We start from the raw sequence: 17,116 nt of genomic DNA, 5'->3' as shown, positions 1-17,116 counted from the left end.
TAGATATAGAGACAGGCGCTAAAACGGAACACTTCAGACACAGGGAGAATATAGGTATACTGTATTTCAAATAAATATAAAGAAAGTAGTAAAACAGTATTTTTTGAACATTAAAGCATGTAAACAAAATCCCAAACAAATATGAACCTTAAGAATTTGCATAAAATGGGTCCTTTAATTATACTACAGTGATACAAAGTTTCACAAGTAAACTAGGAAATTAGAGATGAATCTAGTAAAGTCATAACACAATTCCATTTGTGACATTTTATTCCCTACAGAAAAAAAAAGGTTTAAGATAAAGAAAAGGATTGGTAATTTTATTTAACCCTTTATCATCAGCATCCCAACTTCAGCCTGCACCATTGTGTCAGACCCCACCTGTACCCAGGTGCATAGCATTATGTGCGATGATGTGCCCCCATCGTCAAAGTGTGAAGTGTATCTCAGGCGAACATTTCCGGAGCCTGGCACCTATTGTGTCAACATCACCCTGGAGGACTCCAGGAGCCTGACTCTGACCAGCACCACTGTCACCATCAACAAGTCCCAGGACACACCTGGTCGGTTACACAATGACATTTATTCTTACACCCTACACATGTTCAAAATCTATTCTCTTTAATTAGCAGCTTTTGTAGAAAGTGGACAGATTGATGTTCTTTGTCTGTCCTTTTCATTGTTGTTCTCCATCCCTGTAGTGTCCAAGAATTCACACACTGCAGAGGTGGTGCTCTCGTCGACTGCTGTGCTTTTGGCTGCCTTTGCATTCATTGCCTACCTGGTTTGCAAGTGAGTAGTGTTGTGCAACTGACGAGTCTTAAAGTGTGTGTGCGTTTCCACATACACACACATGCCATTTCTTTCGTTTTCCCCTCTCATCCCTGGTCTCTCTCCTCTAGGCGTTACAAGGTGTACCGTCCCATTCGTAGGTCACTGGTGGAGGATGCCTGCGGCCACGCTGGGGTTGGAGGTCGCATGGTCCGTTTTAGGGAGGCACTTTTTCCCTCTAGTGAGGAGAGCCATCACCTACTGACTGAGAGACGCCTCCTGTAGGTCCTACCAAGCTGCACCAAAGCAAGTCTGTTCTTACAATCAAATACCGAAGAAAAAGCACCATATACGTAAATGTAAACAAATGCTGAATCATTCAAAAGTAAGAGCAGGAACACATTCATGTATGTAGAGAATATTAGTAAATAATACCAATGTCTTGTCTGTTTTAATTTCATTGTTAAAGTGTTGGCTAGAGCAGTATATAACTGGTAGGATGATTTTCTAAAGAGTGTGTTAAATGTCTAACTCATGCACTGCTGTTTGAGCTCCTTGTTTTGGCCCCTCATTGAGGAGTAGCTGCTAAGAAACTTTTAGGTAGTGGCTCTTTTCTGATCAAAATAGCGTTTTTAGATTAAAATACATTCTTAGCAAATTCTGTGCCAAATACTGTAGTAATTAACCGTGAGAATAAAAACCTTTTCCAATTATGAAATGCTATATACACTATAGACATGTACATCCATTTCAAACCTTCAAGGAATTATTTTGAACTTGAAATGAGAACTCTAATAAAGTTGTGAACTAACTGAATGGCTGAAACTTGTCTTTAATAGGAATTATTCTCTCCCAATAAACTAAAGCAATATCCCCTTATAAGTAGACTTCTTGCAATATCTGACCCTATGGCTCACAATATAGCCTAGAGTAAGACGTAATCTTTTGAAATTAAAGACAATTTACATTTTTTATTTATTTATTTTTTTAATTCAGAGGCATTTGACAAGTGGAGCCGTGTGTGAAGGGGAGGTGAAGGGGCACAATCATGGTTGCAGAGAGGGTAAGAAGGGAATCATGCTGAAGTTAGATCACTTTTCCAAATAAACTCAGTAACCCAGTCCCTCATATCTGTCTCATACCAGGAGGATGTTTCACATTACACAGCCAAGAAATGCTAACAGAAGAAAATAGCTACCAAATCAGCAAGTGAGTGTAGCATCTGTGAAAGACAAGAAAAAAAAAAAAAACAGGACTTGTATCTATTTTGAAGTCTTACAAATCAGAAACAAAAAAGGCAGGCCCTTTTTAACTGTTATTTTCTTGTATTAACTATTAAATGCAAAATCAAACACGATATTTGACCTTTCACAAAAAAGCCAAACAAAAGTTCAAATACATGTAAGCCACACCACCAAAAATAGAAAGCAGAAAGAAATCGTTTGAGGATTTCAATTAAGCCAAAAAGAGTATATATATAAACTGGCAAAGAAAATATTTTGATCACTTTCGATTATTCTCTCAATTCTAAAGAGTACATTTTAGTTTTCATTTCATATCGGGGGAAGCAAAAAGGAGGGGGTGGGGGGCTAAATTCTAACAAATAGAAGAATGCCTCTACTTCAAATATGTGTCTAAAGAGGTAGATCAAAACAAACTGCGGAGGAGGGGAAAGGGATGGGAAGGTGGTTTGGCAGGAAGGAAGCAGGGAATCGGGGAGGTGTCGGGGATATTTTTAAGTATCACTTGTGCCCCTCAGTTATGTGCGATGTCAGGATGGCGCGCCCATGTAGAAAGGAGAGTTCGGGGGACTGAGGTATCAGTGCGCGCTGGCGCTCAGTGGGGGCAGGGTTGGTGCCTCGTGTAACAACAACCCCCCACCCCCTCAGCTGAGGTAGACGGCGTTCTACTGTGGAAGCATGGATACACTCGAGCACTTTTACCACAAACATATTTACATTCGGCATGAAGAGACAAATGAAATAAGTTTTATATTTAAGTTTTGGATTCCTTTCCTCTTTTCTTACCGAGGTCCATTCAGTATTTTGTGTGCCTTTTCTGGCTTGTTTTCCCTGTTTGAACAAATTGAAACATCAAGTTACATTTGTGGATTACAAAGAATGACTTTTTAAATCATTTTCCTATAGCGCCAAAAGAAAAAAAAAAAAAAAAAAAAAAAAAAAAAGAAGAAATGTCTCAGTGTTACTTCCCCTACCTCACCATGCAGTGAACGACGTTAACATTGACTTGATGGCCTTCGCTACAAGGGCCACTCCGAACTGACAAAGCTCGCTCTATGAAAATAAACTAGTCGGGCTTGGACCTTGCTAAGACGCCATCGTCAAGGAGCCGAACAGAACGACCAAAAAAAAAAAAAAAAAAAAAAAAGACGCTCTGCTGACGGTAGGGCAGCAAGAGAGAGGACCATTACAGTCCACACTGCACTGACCACGATTTGTTTTTGACAAATTAAAGTTCCTAATAATGTCAATTCCAAAACTAAATGGCATTGCTGCAATGATGTACGGTTGGCATTATTTGCATGTCTTAGTTGTTTTGTACTTTTTTTTCAGAAAATGGTGGACCCTCAGGGGAAAAAACTGAGGTGATTTTCTCGACACTCCTGTCAGCCGCCAGCTGAGGGGGCGCCAACTCTTGCTCCGGGGATGCTATGTACAAATAGACTTTATGTACAGGGTCATCTTAAGTCACACACACATGAACAATGCCACCTGAAGCACCAGAGTTGAAGGCAAGGTCAGTTGGCAGCTGACCAAATTTTAAATTTTCTTAAAAAAATAAAAATGTTCAAAGACTATCAGCTTTATAAAGTATACAAAATACCACAAAAGCAAAATAAAAAAGAAAGGAACATTTTTTTTATATATATAATCATTTTCTTTTCTCTTCTGAGGTACTAGATCCTGAGGTAGTTAAGTAAAATGCATATTAAATTGGTTTTCCTGGGCAGCAGCAGTTCGGCACCGTTTCCTTAAGTGTCAGTCATGGCGCTGCCCTCACCTCTAAATATATATTCATCATGTATATAGGTCTATCTATAAAATGCATCTAAATTTATAAAATGCCACTATCATTACAGGGGCAGGACACCCAATATAATCCACCCTTTCAGGGTTCCTGTCCTGAAACAAATCTTTTCCTAAACATGGCCCACCCAATTTGAGCCAACCCCCTCCCCCAAAATAAACCTCTGTTGGTCCAACCAGGACCCTGATAGCAATGCCTTTTCACTTCCACAGAAAACTCATGTGAAAGCTTCAACCAATGAAACAAAACAAAAAATCTGAAGTCAACCAAAACTTGTAGGGTTTGAAGTACCACACCAAGGAGGTGATAGGAGGGGGATGCTTATTTTGTGTTTCTAGTGTAAAAAGGACAAAAACAAATAAAAACACACCCATGGGGGGGGAAGAAGGAGAGCGGTCGGTCGAAGGGTGCGTACATGTGAGGGCAGGTGACGTTGGTGGGAGCCCCAAGAAGTACATTCTCACAGAGATGCGGTGAGGTGAGTGGAGGTTTAGAGGCGTAGGGTCCCTTATTAGCCACACTTGTAGTTAATCAAGTAAGACATGGAGGGTGGATGTTTGGTTGGGTTCTGATAACCTTTGACGCCCTGAGATGAGCATTACAACCCCTTGTCTTCATCTCCCTCTGGACTCCGTTGCATCGGTCAAGTCTTCTGGCAGATTCAGTCACCCTTCCTCCAGGTCTGCTGGAGCTTTCACTTCCTGCGGGGCTGTGGAGGTTGGGCTCCAGATGTGGGCTTAGGCTGCTGCTGCCTCCTTACCTGGGCCAGGATCTCCTGGATCTTTCTCTGGGCAAGCTAGATAAAAGGACAACATGTAAAGATCAAATCACAGCACAAAGTTGTCAAATTAAAATTCCTCAGTCTAATCATGACATCAACTGATGTGTTATGGTCCAAAGTGCTCTTCTCAGCATGAACAGGATTAACAGCTGTGTTTGCCTAAAAGTAGTTTACTGCAACAACCTTTACTCAACTAGAGCTGAAGAATTGTGAGTTCTTAGCCATGTGCCTCTGGGGAAAATCAGACCCAGGGCATCTTTGATTCCTACAGAAAAACCCACCTGGCATGCAAAGAAGTGTCCGCTGATTTTTACTATAACCTGGTCATTCTCATCAGGCGTCTGGTCCCTGGGCACCACCACCTCTGCACAAGTCAGGTTCTGCAGTTCGTTCACCTGATATACCATAACAAAAAAAGAGAAAAGAATTACTTGAAAAAAGAACTGGCTACAAACACCACTATTTAAAGCTTCATTTTTCATTTGTTGGAACAAAGTTAGTGGGAGGTTAAACTTTGCAGAATCCTGGCTTGATTTGTTCAGATTGTGTAGCGATTAATTACCGTTTTTCCACCTTTCCCAATGACTCGTCCAGCAGCAAAGGAAGGGACCTTGATATGAGCCTCCAGCTTCACCTCTTCTTTGGGTCCAAAGAAATTTTCTTCCTTGAGCTTGCCAAAGATGCGACACTGAGCCTGCAGCCGGACAGGTTTGAGTACAGATTACTCAAGGTGCACTTAGAAAATGGGACATGAAAAAAAATATTTCTATACTGGCTGTAAAGAGCCACCAACATACTGACATCGTAATAAGTAAAGATGCAAATGAAAAGAAGTTCTGACTGCAGAATTAACTCCAAGAGCTGCCAACAGGTGTCCCATCACATTGAATCTCCATTTTTCCCAACTGAGTTATGCTTTTATATGGCTGTGAAGAGGTACAACACCTTAAACTGAGCCTCTGGCGGTCCAATGATGATTACCATCCTCTGTTTGGCATCCATTCCTTCTGCAGGGGCAATCTATAGTAGACAGCCAGCATTAAAAAATAAATTTAAAAAAATGCAACTTTCACTTACAATTCCCATCAGTCAAGTGACAACAGGTGGACAGCCAGCATCGACACGTTATTGAGCTACCAAACTTCACTTCCTGTCCGTCACTCACCTTGATTGAAGCTCCGGCAAAGTGTGACAGCTGTTTGATGTGTTGACCCTGTTTTCCAATGATGGCTCCCACCGCAAGCGCAGGGATGAACAGGTGAACCGTTTCCGACTCTGGGTGTCCCTGCTGGGTGTAAACACTTTAGTGCTACGGTGACCGGGACATCACAGTGACAGTAACTGCAAACGACTTGCTCCAGTCACCAATGCCCAAACAATTAATCCAGCAAAAGCTGTTCCAATTTTCTTAAACTACATTGGAACTCATGCACTATAGTCATTACATCCAGTAGGATTTCTCCCCCCCCCCCCCCCCCTTGGGTTATTTCTTAGAGAGCACACTGTTAAAACAGTAGACAGATACCTCGTTGCACACTGGTAGAGCACATCACTTGGGGGGGGGGGGGGGTGGGTGTGTGTGTGATTGACTAGTGCCCTGGAAGGGGATGTGGTTTGCATCATCCAAGAGGGACAACAAGTAGCACTGTTGATTTTGGATCAAGTCCAATATTCTAGTCAATATGTAAGCTGAGAGGGTACACCAACAACTTGCCCTGGCTGCCTCCAAAATCTGAATATGGGCTTTTAGTGTGGAGGATGTGCTATTTGAAAAATACTCACCATCCAAAAAAAAAAAACTTTTAAAAAAAATGCAGCATTTTGGTATAAACACTGTAAAGCATCTGGTGATCTGAAAATATGTGTGCACTCCAGGATTTAAATTCCCCATGCACTCAGATTGGGACCTTTCTAATTAGAGGTCAAAGATCAAGGGGCAGCTGGAGAAGAACTTTGATGCAGCAAACGCTGTCCCCTTAATCCCGCAGCCACAAGCCGTGCAAAGCACTTTGAGACGGGTGACTTACAAGGGGCTGGCTGCTCGCCGACAGCACAGAAGCCCAAAACGGCTCCTCAACCCCATAAGGACTGCACTAAAAGAAATAAAATTAAATTTAAAAAACACAAAGCTGAGTTGCTAAAAACTAAATAGTTTAACTACCCTGACCTAGGAGTTGCAGAATATCAAGTTTTAAATACCACCACCGCCCCAGGTTTTTAAATGGTAGTGTATGGGGCAAAGCACTACTGTATGTGAAAAGGAGACTGTCACTTACTCCAAACGATGAGCATCCACCGTGGGCTCCAGGAGGTGGTCCACTGGACATGGAGGGACCCATGCCTGGTGCTCCACTGGGAAACAAACCCAAAGCGTTCAGATTCAAGCCTGGAATCAGGTTGGACTGGAGCTTGAGACAAAGAAGAACATTTCCATTAACACTGTATGTACACATAACCAAAAAAAAAAAAAAAAAGGGTTGAATGCTAAATCATAAATGCCACTAACCTATTTTTATATTTGTTTTACACAAATTTAAACTTTTTTTTTTTTTAAATCAAGCAATCTTAAAGCAGCGATTAAAGGTTTCTAAACCAATTGTCTGCCTATCCTTCCAGGGTTATGGATGCCCCCCACCCAAATACATTTCCTTTTGAAAATCTTACGTTTATGTCTATTTAGTAAACAACATGCATACTGTAATAAGCTTTCCCCCGGTACTTCCATTACCAGTGTTTAAAGCGGTCACTGTAAAAGTGTCTAATCTGAATATTACTGATTTGCAGACATTCCCCATTCATAATTTTCTAGAAAATGATTTCTTTCAGATAAAGGCATTAAGAGAAACCTGGTTAATAATACAATACCAATGTTTTAAGTGTATTTATATTATAATTCAGGATATGAAAGAGCTGCTATGGCTGCAATTTTTCAAGATCAGTTGTGCGCGTATAAACAACTTTGATTTCTTTCCTAAAATAAATAAATATATTTTTTTTCAGTGTTATCTGGATTCCTGTTTTTATCTAAACTTAGTGACACCAATTACCTACTGGAGCAGACCGTTTAAGGAAATTTTCCATTCAATTGAATTAATTCACATGTTGAAGGAACTGAAATGTTATTGTTAAGTAAAAATGCTTACGTTCATCGCAGCCATGTCACTCTCATACGATTCCCTGACCTTCTTCATCACCTCCTCTTCGGCTCTTGCGCAGGCCTCGATAGAGCCCTTCACTGTGATGGTCCTCTCTGGGTTGTACAGAGTCAAGTCCTGGAGACTGGACAGGACAATGTATGCAGAGGGAAGAGACATGAACAATTGTCAGAATAAATTCTGACACTAAAGCATCCACTTTGTGCCAAGTTGTACATTTATGAATGGGCTGCAGAGACTAGAAATAGTGTCAAAAGGCCATCAGTGAACAGTCTTACGGTGAGATTGTGATCTTGGTCCCCGTATCTTGCTCGATTTTCTTCAGGTTGCGTCCTTCCTTCCCAATTAATCTTCCTACAAAGTTGTTGTGTGCAAGTATCTTCAACGGGATCTCCTCAGTACTGCACAAGACAGATGGGATGTTTAGTCAAATCGTCCTACAAAATTCAGATCACACCTGCGCTACAAAAGTCTATTTTGTCTGCATGTTGTGAACAGTCAGTATCTCACATTATGTTTCACGTACAAGCAATTTTTCTCGGCTAACAAGTATCCATCCACATTTGCCAATTATGAACCGCCACAGCTGTGCATCACAACATGCATCATTTACCATCCATGCTCATTATGACTGGATTGGAAGATGTGGGAAAATAGCATTTTACGAAAGCTGAGGCTGTGTTTAACACAATTCCGGCCTTTCTACAAGTTTAAAGGCAAAACATTAAATTGTAAAAACCAAGGCAAATAAAATTTGAGGCGTAAACTCACAACTTTGTGTCGAGGGCTTCCTTCTGCATGATCTCCATGATTGTTGTGCAAGCGTTCGAACAACCTTCAGGGGTGGAGTGAATTGTGATGGGCTTCTCTGCTGCACCTGCATTTTCTTTCCTATGGATGTCAATCCTGTAGTAAAGGCAAATTTGTACACTTTCACAAGGCAAGTCAAAGTGATTTACCCAAGTCAGAAAGGCATCAAGACATGTTGAAGAAACAAGCCAATATAAAAATAGGCCCCTAAATTGGATTAACAAAGAACATTAAAATGCGACAATAGAATAAAACTGATGATTAACTTGTTTAAAGATAATTGCATTGACACGTTGGGGTTTGAGTCATGATTTGACCTGGCTTCAAACCTGTTTAGCATGTGAGCGCCAGAAAATCCCACACAGCTTTAAGTATAATAAAAGGTTGTGGAGGACTGTTAAATTCAGCAATGGGATAAAACTTTCCCACTGAACATATATAAGTTCATGTCATTCAAGACCTCAAGAGCTGCATTGGTTGTGGGGTTGAATTCCTAACTGGAAAACAAATGATTTACGGGTGAAATGGTTCTTGATAAAAGTCCAACTCAATTTCACCAAGAGTCACACTGGGAAAATAAAAATCACATCAAGGGCCAGACATGTATAGTTTATGGACATTTTATTTAATCTAAAATCACAGCAGCCACTTTCACAACCTCATTATGAAACGTTTAAAGTCAAATCTGCCAAATTCAGCTTAGAGTTTCCCAAAAATACAGTTTGAAAAACAGTTTACCATCTTTTCGGCCAAAATTTGTGAACCAAATTGATATTCGGGCTAGATCAAAATGTTAGAGTCCGCAGACCTTGAGTTACACACGTGGTCTAGATCACAATTTTTTTGTTAAGAGTTGATCTGCAGTTTTCAGGCCCTGTGAGAAATAGCCCTAGAGAAGTATCAACCATTTGAAAAAGATCTGATGCCATGCAGATAAGACATTTGAGGCAACAGAACAAGGTGGATTTCAAATATTGCACATTTCCTCCGTGGTTTTATGGATGAAAGGATCAAATTGTCTAATGCTAATTGTATTGTTTTTAGTGGACACTAGGACACCTATACCTTAAAAGAGAGGAGAGGCGCTGCAAGGTTGTCTAACGTCTTAATTTTTCCAGTAAAGAGGAAAATTCATTGCATGGCTTAGTGGATAAAAGTTTAGAGGCAATCGACAGGGATCGTCAGCCGGTCAGTACAAAAAAAAATAAAAAAAGGTTTTTGGCAATCATGTCAGGAAGTCCTGCATTTCTCAGTTCTAAATTATAAATGCAAAGTCTCTTTACAGAGGGTCCAGAGGAGTTTTTCCCTCCTGGGTTTAGCTTCTAGACACTTTCACCAACATGGCATTTCTCCATGGTGCTTTTTTTTAACCATAAACTACCTTCTCCTTTTTGGAGATAAAGGATAGACAAAAATGAAAAAATATGTACAGTTTACTTTAATACTGGAAGTCACTGTTTTAGTAGAATTTCTGACCTCTGTGTACGTACTTTGAATGGGTCTGTTTGGTGATGTTGCGGATAGTGGCACCTTCCTTGCCGATAATTGCCCCTACAAACTGTGTGGGAACCAGTATGCGCAGCGGGATGTCTGACTGCAATTTGGGCCGGGCGCCCAGACCTGGAGAACCAGAACGAGGGGTTCCACGAGCGTTAAAGCCTCTCCTGCCCCCCACTGAAGGACCTTCTGGTGCAGCCGTCTCATCTGGGATATACGATACTTTCAAGGCATAGTTCTCCATCATAGAGCCGTTCAACTTCTCCATCGCCCTGGGGAGCATAAAGAGATTTTGGTCTCAAAAACTATTTGATAGCCACTGAGCGGGTATGATTAAACACTGAAAGGCTTTTATTTTCCGAATGGTTAAACTGCCAAACATTGCGGTTGAGGCCATCTACAATGGATCAAGGTTGGATTTCTTTCCCCATCTTATCAATGGGAGAATCCAATGAGTGGGGATGACAAAAACTGAGGTTTTGGTCTTGTTTAAAACGGTTTCTCAAATAATGGGCACAAGGAGGCAACAGCTCCTTAACAAGGCAAACAAACTGAACTTTGTGAGATATGAGAAGTTAACTCAAGATAGCATTCCATTTAATATAAGTCTTGTCAGCCTCAAGGATTTAGATTTGTAGTGACACAATCAATTAAGCATGGAGATGTCTACAACCACGTGCTGAGTTTAACATTGTAGTATGAGTCATGTACACCAGGGGGCACCAGATAACTAATTTAACCCCCCCCCCACCCCCCCACACACACACACACACACACCATCAAATTAAACTAGACTTTTGTACAGAAGAAATCACATGCACTGAAAGAACAAGACAGAAGTTGCTGATTTAATTTCCAATAGACAATGCTGGGTAAAGAAGAAAAACTTCAGCAGATCCATGTCAAAGACATCAAGACAGATGAGCTGGAGACTAATGATGTGAATACACTGCATATGCGTGCATGTGTGTACTCACAGCCGGGCCTGGTCCTTGGCTGCGTATCGAACGTTGACCACTGCAGTCTCTGTGTCAGTGTTTACTGTGGGAGTACACACAGCAGAGTCAATCCACATTCAATGGCACCGGCTACAACATGGGTTACTTTCGATATGGTTAAGCAATTACACAAGAAAATTCTACAATAATGTAATGATGCCTCTTTATTTAAAAACTGATTGAAACAAGATTTTACAGTTGGAATATAAAACAGAACACACACTAAAGGTGTGTTAATGCAAGGTGTTGGAACTTCAAGCATAATTGCGACACAAAAGTGTATTTACCTTGTTCACAGCTCTCTACTCCACCATACTGAGCAAGCATACCATCCAAAACCTGGGAGACAGAAGCCGTGATTACTCACTTTTAACCAGAACCTGTTTGTGTGCAGAAGCTAATGTGTGGGAACTAGCTCATTGCCACGACACAGTCTATTCATTTTGAACCCCAAATTCAATGTTGAGTTATATGGATACATTTGCCGCCTTCTTCTAAAAGTCTTTATTTAAATTACTGTGAAAACAAAAAAAATCTAAAATAAACCTATAGTTAGAAATGGTTTATAATACTCTAAAATGTGGACAAAAAGAGCTCTATTCTTCTAACAGTATACATTCATCATTTAAAAATCTGGTGTATCATTTCACACAAATGCTTGGTTAGATTTAAATATTGGCAAATTAAATGCATTAAAAAAAATTCCAGCATGTTGGAATCTACACATAGGCAGGGCAATAAAAAAAAAAAAAAAAAGCTTTTTCAAAAGAGCCACACCACACGGTCCCCCTGCCCAAATCTGAAGACCACAAAATTTCAATTCATAGATTAAATTCAAATGTGGGCGAGAGAGGGAGTGAGGGTTCCAAGATAAGCTAGAACATCTAACCATGCTCAGTTGAATCAAAGGCCACACCCCACAAGAGGTCAACCCCACTTTCTAGCCAACAAGACTGCATGCATTCCCCCCCACCCTCCAACCCACTAACAACTCAACCTCCCGCCTCTCTGCGATCTCCGCTCCCCGTCATTGGCTACTCCTGTACTGATACGAGTTCCCTGAAGCCACGAGTTGCTGGCTGCTGGCTGGATGCTCTGCCTGTCCGTCTACCAAGCCCAACCAATGGAAATTCAGACTATTCAGGAAAGGGTGGGGTACATTCCAGCAGGAAGCAGTGACTGGGGGAGGGGTACTAGGTCATGCTACACATTCTGTGAATCTGCGCACATGGAAGGAAAGGGGAAACAATCCAGGCCCACCCACCCGCTACAGCTTCTGAACACAACTCTCGCCGCTATATGCTTGCTGTAGGGCCCCCCCCACACACACACACACACACACACACACACACCTCTACCTGATAAGTTATATACCTGATAAGATACATAAAAGGCCTTTGCATCAAAAAGATTCCATTCTATTGCTACATTCTTTTAACCACTCCCACTCTGAGGGGGAGAAACCTCCATGTCACCTTTTGAGAAAGCAAACAGCTCGCTCGCTACATGCTAGGAACATGGGTGGATCTGGAGTTCAGGGACACGGGTGGGCAAAGCAAGCCCTCCATTACAAAAACACTGAGCCTGTCCGTGGTCAGTTGGCCACACTGAATCAGGCTAAAATTTAAAACCATGCATTAACCTTATGATTTAAAATACTAAATTGTGCAATTCAATAATTCTCATTAGGCTTCCATACTCTTTATGGAGCAGAAATGTGGTGAACACAACAGGCACACGCCATCACAGCTGAACCTCGGCCGAAGGGAAGGCAGAGTACTGTCACGTGAGATTCCACATGGAGTTTAACAATGGAATCTTGAACTTTGACTTTTTTTTAAACCCTACAGTGAAATTTGACAATTTAAAATTTTTTATTTTCTTCAGATTTATATTTACCCAACACATTAGTGTGTAATCAAAGTAGGATGTGTAGCGGCCATTGACTAGTTTAAAATGAACACTTATCACATGCAACGGAAAAGACAAGCACTGCATGGAGAGACTACTCTACAGCCGTACACTCACTCTGCACCACTACTCACCACTTGAACTACCACTGCAGTTCCTCCTGCATATAATACACCATTATTATCATGTTATTACAATACTAACTATATTGGCATTACCTAGATATCATATTTAGTTTGTTCCACGTGTGTGTGCCTGCCCCCTGGGATTTAGTCAGGAAGTTGAATGTGAGCAGGAAGTCTCATGGTTTAGGTTCTCTCCATACTATCTGCTTCAATCTTTGACATTACATGCCTTTGTTAGCATTCTCGGTACGTGAAATAGATGCTGACATTGTTCTGATATCTGTTAATTGTAGTCAGAAAGTTGTATGTGCAATATGTATATTTGTGATGATGATTGATAGCTCCTATTAGATTGACATTATGCTTCAGTAAGCTAGTTTGCTACTTATCTTGGTTGTGCCACAAGTATATTTCAGTTTAGATAAATATAGATTATACTACGTACACAGTATAATACATTAGGTGTTTCCTTAATTTCATCTCACATTTTAGCTAGCCTATTGTATATACTACCACATTACAATGTTGTGTAGCTATGTTTTTACATTTATTGTATAATGTCTGCGACTCATATCCAAGTGACTGTTATCGTTTGATCCCAGTTTCACCCTTTGTAAGTCAAATAAACCAAGTTACGATGATCCCAGTCTCCAGTGTTTGATGGTGAAGGTGTTTAGCCGCTGGTTAGATGCCACAGGGTTATGTGCGTGCAGGACAAGCCATATTTCATGGTTATTTTAGAATAACAGAAGTGAAGAGGTTACCTGGAAACTACCGAAAGCATTTCCAGGTAATCTCTGCACCTCGGTTATTGTAATACTACCATGTAATAAAATACAAACTGGCAGTTTTGCACCACTGATTCATGGTTGTTACACAGAAAATACCACATGTGTTTCTAGGTAAGAAGTCACAAGATTTAAAGCATTAACTTGAAATAAAAGTAAATATTTGGAACAAAGGGTGTACACATTTCAGCATTGTACTACAGTAATTACCAATTTCAGAAGTTTGGAAAGTCTTACACTGATAGCCTATAATACTGTGAAAACATTACCCCATTATTATCATGCTATTACAATAATATAACTATTTTACCACTGCCCAGATATACATATTTTATCATCTAACCCATTCCTAGTTTTTACCTTGGTAATTGCATGTTATGACATTGTTACCTTCTTAATCACCCCAGTATTACATATTACTGTGATGTATTACTACTTTGTAATTACCTATATATTTTGTCTTTATCACACCGTTACCCCACTATTACCATGGTAGAATGTAACATGCTACAGACATGCGTTTGCCAATTAACCCTTTATAGACTGCAAAACAAAGTGGATTGTATTTCAGATTTAACATTGACCTTGAGATAATTTTAATGCTTAACTAATTTATATTAAACTGAAATACAAACAACTGAGTTTAAGCAACTGAGGACACTTCCATGATTAATGCAAACATGATTTTCTGATGAATTTTTCACCGAAAATGCGGGGGTGTATTTTTGCCTAAACTAACGGTCACAGGTTTAATCCAAGATTTTGTGAATTACTCGAGCAGTGTTAGAATGGTGTATTTTATGCTGTCGATTTTTTCTTAAAAAGTGGGACTTCTGTCTAGGCGGTTTGTGAGTGTGCTAGCAGAGAGAGAAAAAAAAAAAAGGCATAATAAATTTCAGATGTAATGTGCTTTTTCTCTCCTTAAAATTAATAAAGTTCATACAGTTGTACTTGTCAAGTGTCAGACATATGCAGTAAATTAAGGGGATTGATTCTGTAATTACCATAAAAATGCCTTTAATATATTCGTGGACACCATAAACCATTCCCTTAAAATTAGAATACATTTGAATTTCTTACAGACTTAAACATTAACAAAAGCCTCAGACATCCTGCATTTACTTCTATGGCCAGTAACTGGATTGCATATGGGCCAATTATGTTTTCTCAACCCAATAGATTTCAAGGAAACACTAACCTATGCATCTTAAATTCAAATCACTTCATTTACAGACTCATTGTGTGAATTAATTCACAAAACGCCACAAAGTACTGATTACCTAAACAGATTAGAAATATCCCATGAACCATATAAGGTTTAATGGGAAACAAGGGTTTTCCCCCCCACAAGAAGACATGGTGTGAATAGACAATCACTTTCAAACTTTCACGTGATAAGTATTGAAAGACACCATAACAAATAAGTCACTTTTGCTTCTGTGTATCCCCAGAATCAATTCCACAACCAGCTTTTTAAAAACGTGCTTACTAAGTAGCCAGCAAGTGTAGCAATATTAACAAATTCCATTTAACTGCTTAAACGTCCTTGATGTGCCTGGCACAGCCAAATCACCTGCCGTCCTTACTTTAATTCTTCCAATGTTTGTATAGTACCAATCGCCTATGTAGCCAAGTTATTCAACCCTAAAATCCTCATTACCAGTGGTATTTGCAATAATTTGTGTTATTCTGATCACAGTTCCACCCACTGGTCTGTGCATTACTCTAGACTGATCTTGTAGCCTTGTTCAAACCAATCATGAAGCGCATGCTCAATTGAAACCCAAAGGGAGGCAAGGTGACTCCAGAGGCCACTAAATGAGAGCCCAGTTGGGCTGCCCCACCCTGGAAGCAGTTAGTCTGTTAGCACTCACCTCCCACTGCATGTGAGGGGGGATGTTCCTGATCTGCAGCTTACAGCTCCTAGGAGAGAGAGAGATAAGAGGAGGGAGTGAAAAGAATTGATGAAGGTAGGAAAGAGCTGGGAGACAGAAGCTGACAATACCAAGAGCACAATGACAAATGAGAAAGAAAAAAAAAGTATTTTAATTACAACATTCCCTCTGCCATCTAGCTAGAGGGACCAGGGTGAAGAAGCTGCAGATATGACTTCTGCTTTAATTCCAGTCCTGACCCAGCAGGTGCACTGAAACACCCTGGGTAAAACGTGGGAAGAAGAAGCTGGCAAATGGGTGATGTGGAATCGCCACTGGGTGGCCTAAAATGGAGCTGTGTGTTCAAAATTCAAAAAAAATTGACTAAAAATCGTACCACGCCCTTTGTCCCAAATCAAAAACTGTGTCAGAGTGCAATGAGCGGCAGAAAAGAGTAGCAAGGAGGCATCAAGCAGAGGCAGAAAAGGGAATCGGAAAAGCAAAGATGCATCAGAATGTCTTGTCTACACAAATTGAGTCAAGCATTTGCCCTGTAGAACTGCATCATGACAATATAACCACTGCAAACCTCAAGCACACTTTAACTAAAATAGACACTTATCCATGAGCATCCAGGGGTTGTATCAAAAGGGGGAAAGAGAGGGAGTGGTGCTGCAGGTGCCAAACTGAAACCAATAGGGAATCTCCGCTAGCCATGTCGCACTAATAAGAAAAAAAATTACGTGCCTGTTCATGGAGTGTGTGTGCATACAGCAGAAGCAACTAGCAGTTACAATGGTGCTCTGTCACTTCAGACAAGACAGAATTCCCCAATCCATCCGTTTAGCTTGAAGGTCCACAAATTTAGTTGGACTGTGTACAGGAGCGCAATTATACCAGCTATGTGTGGAGGTCAGACAGACAATGTAGATCAACAAATCTGTTTGTACAAAAATGTGAAGCAGCCCAATCCAAAGTCCACTGCCTGTTGATACACACAAATCTAAAGGAACAAAATGTACATATGGCTGGGAGCTGAAGCATGAAAATACACACAATGTGGAATCACAAACCCTGACCCCTAACCTTTGTCCACACCAGCCGTACGCTCACTCTGCATATACCCAAAACGGAGCCAATTCAAGTAATATTTTGTAGACAATGGTTCCTGTCTTTGAAAAGAAAAAAAAATGTTTAAGTTACACTCCACACATATCTTGTTCTTTCCCTTAGGAATCACTGAGCTGTTAAAATGTCTAAATGCAGCTCCTTTACTTGTACAAACTGCTCCACTGCTGGTGGTTTCTAATCTGCTGTGTATAACACTGAACCATAAAAAAAAAAAAAAAAAACCTTAA

General features: G+C 40.4%; 2 protein-coding genes across 7 annotated transcripts in view; one reads left to right on the top strand and one right to left on the bottom strand.

The window, feature by feature from the left end:
• gpnmb (glycoprotein (transmembrane) nmb) overlaps window positions 1-1,582 on the top strand; it is an 8,586-nt gene extending 7,004 nt beyond the window's left edge. For 2 of the 4 annotated variants that reach the window (XM_032535276.1, XM_032535274.1), the window contains exons 10-12: window positions 343-563; window positions 702-792; window positions 903-1,582. In XM_032535276.1, the coding sequence (XP_032391167.1) occupies window positions 343-563; window positions 702-792; window positions 903-1,056 (466 nt within the window). In that variant the 3' untranslated portion in view covers window positions 1,057-1,582. Of the gene's footprint in view, window positions 1-342; window positions 564-698; window positions 793-902 lie in introns of all 4 variants that reach the window. The other 2 variants (XM_032535275.1, XM_032535273.1) reach the window with 1 other exon arrangement.
• A 179-nt stretch (window positions 1,583-1,761) lies between these two features.
• The window catches only part of igf2bp3 (insulin-like growth factor 2 mRNA binding protein 3), a 20,889-nt gene continuing 5,534 nt past the window's right edge, over window positions 1,762-17,116 (bottom strand). Inside the window, exons 3-16 of one of the 3 annotated variants that reach the window (XM_032535277.1) lie at window positions 15,759-15,807; window positions 11,348-11,399; window positions 11,040-11,103; window positions 10,056-10,334; window positions 8,527-8,661; window positions 8,034-8,156; window positions 7,744-7,879; window positions 6,877-7,008; window positions 6,628-6,693; window positions 5,766-5,888; window positions 5,546-5,620; window positions 5,163-5,294; window positions 4,882-4,995; window positions 1,762-4,615 (exon numbers count right to left, since the gene is read on the bottom strand). In XM_032535277.1, coding sequence (XP_032391168.1) covers window positions 4,514-4,615; window positions 4,882-4,995; window positions 5,163-5,294; window positions 5,546-5,620; window positions 5,766-5,888; window positions 6,628-6,693; window positions 6,877-7,008; window positions 7,744-7,879; window positions 8,034-8,156; window positions 8,527-8,661; window positions 10,056-10,334; window positions 11,040-11,103; window positions 11,348-11,399; window positions 15,759-15,807 — 1,582 coding nt within the window. In that variant the 3' untranslated portion in view covers window positions 1,762-4,513. The remainder of the gene's footprint in view (window positions 4,616-4,881; window positions 4,996-5,162; window positions 5,295-5,545; window positions 5,621-5,765; window positions 5,889-6,627; window positions 6,694-6,876; window positions 7,009-7,743; window positions 7,880-8,033; window positions 8,157-8,526; window positions 8,662-10,055; window positions 10,335-11,039; window positions 11,104-11,347; window positions 11,400-15,758; window positions 15,808-17,116) is intronic. The other 2 variants (XM_032535278.1, XM_032535279.1) reach the window with 2 other exon arrangements.

The sequence above is a fragment of the Etheostoma spectabile genome, chromosome 14 (assembly GCF_008692095.1).
Source record: "Etheostoma spectabile isolate EspeVRDwgs_2016 chromosome 14, UIUC_Espe_1.0, whole genome shotgun sequence".
NCBI lineage: Eukaryota > Metazoa > Chordata > Actinopteri > Perciformes > Percidae > Etheostoma > Etheostoma spectabile.
This window is presented reverse-complemented; position numbering and strand designations above follow the sequence as displayed.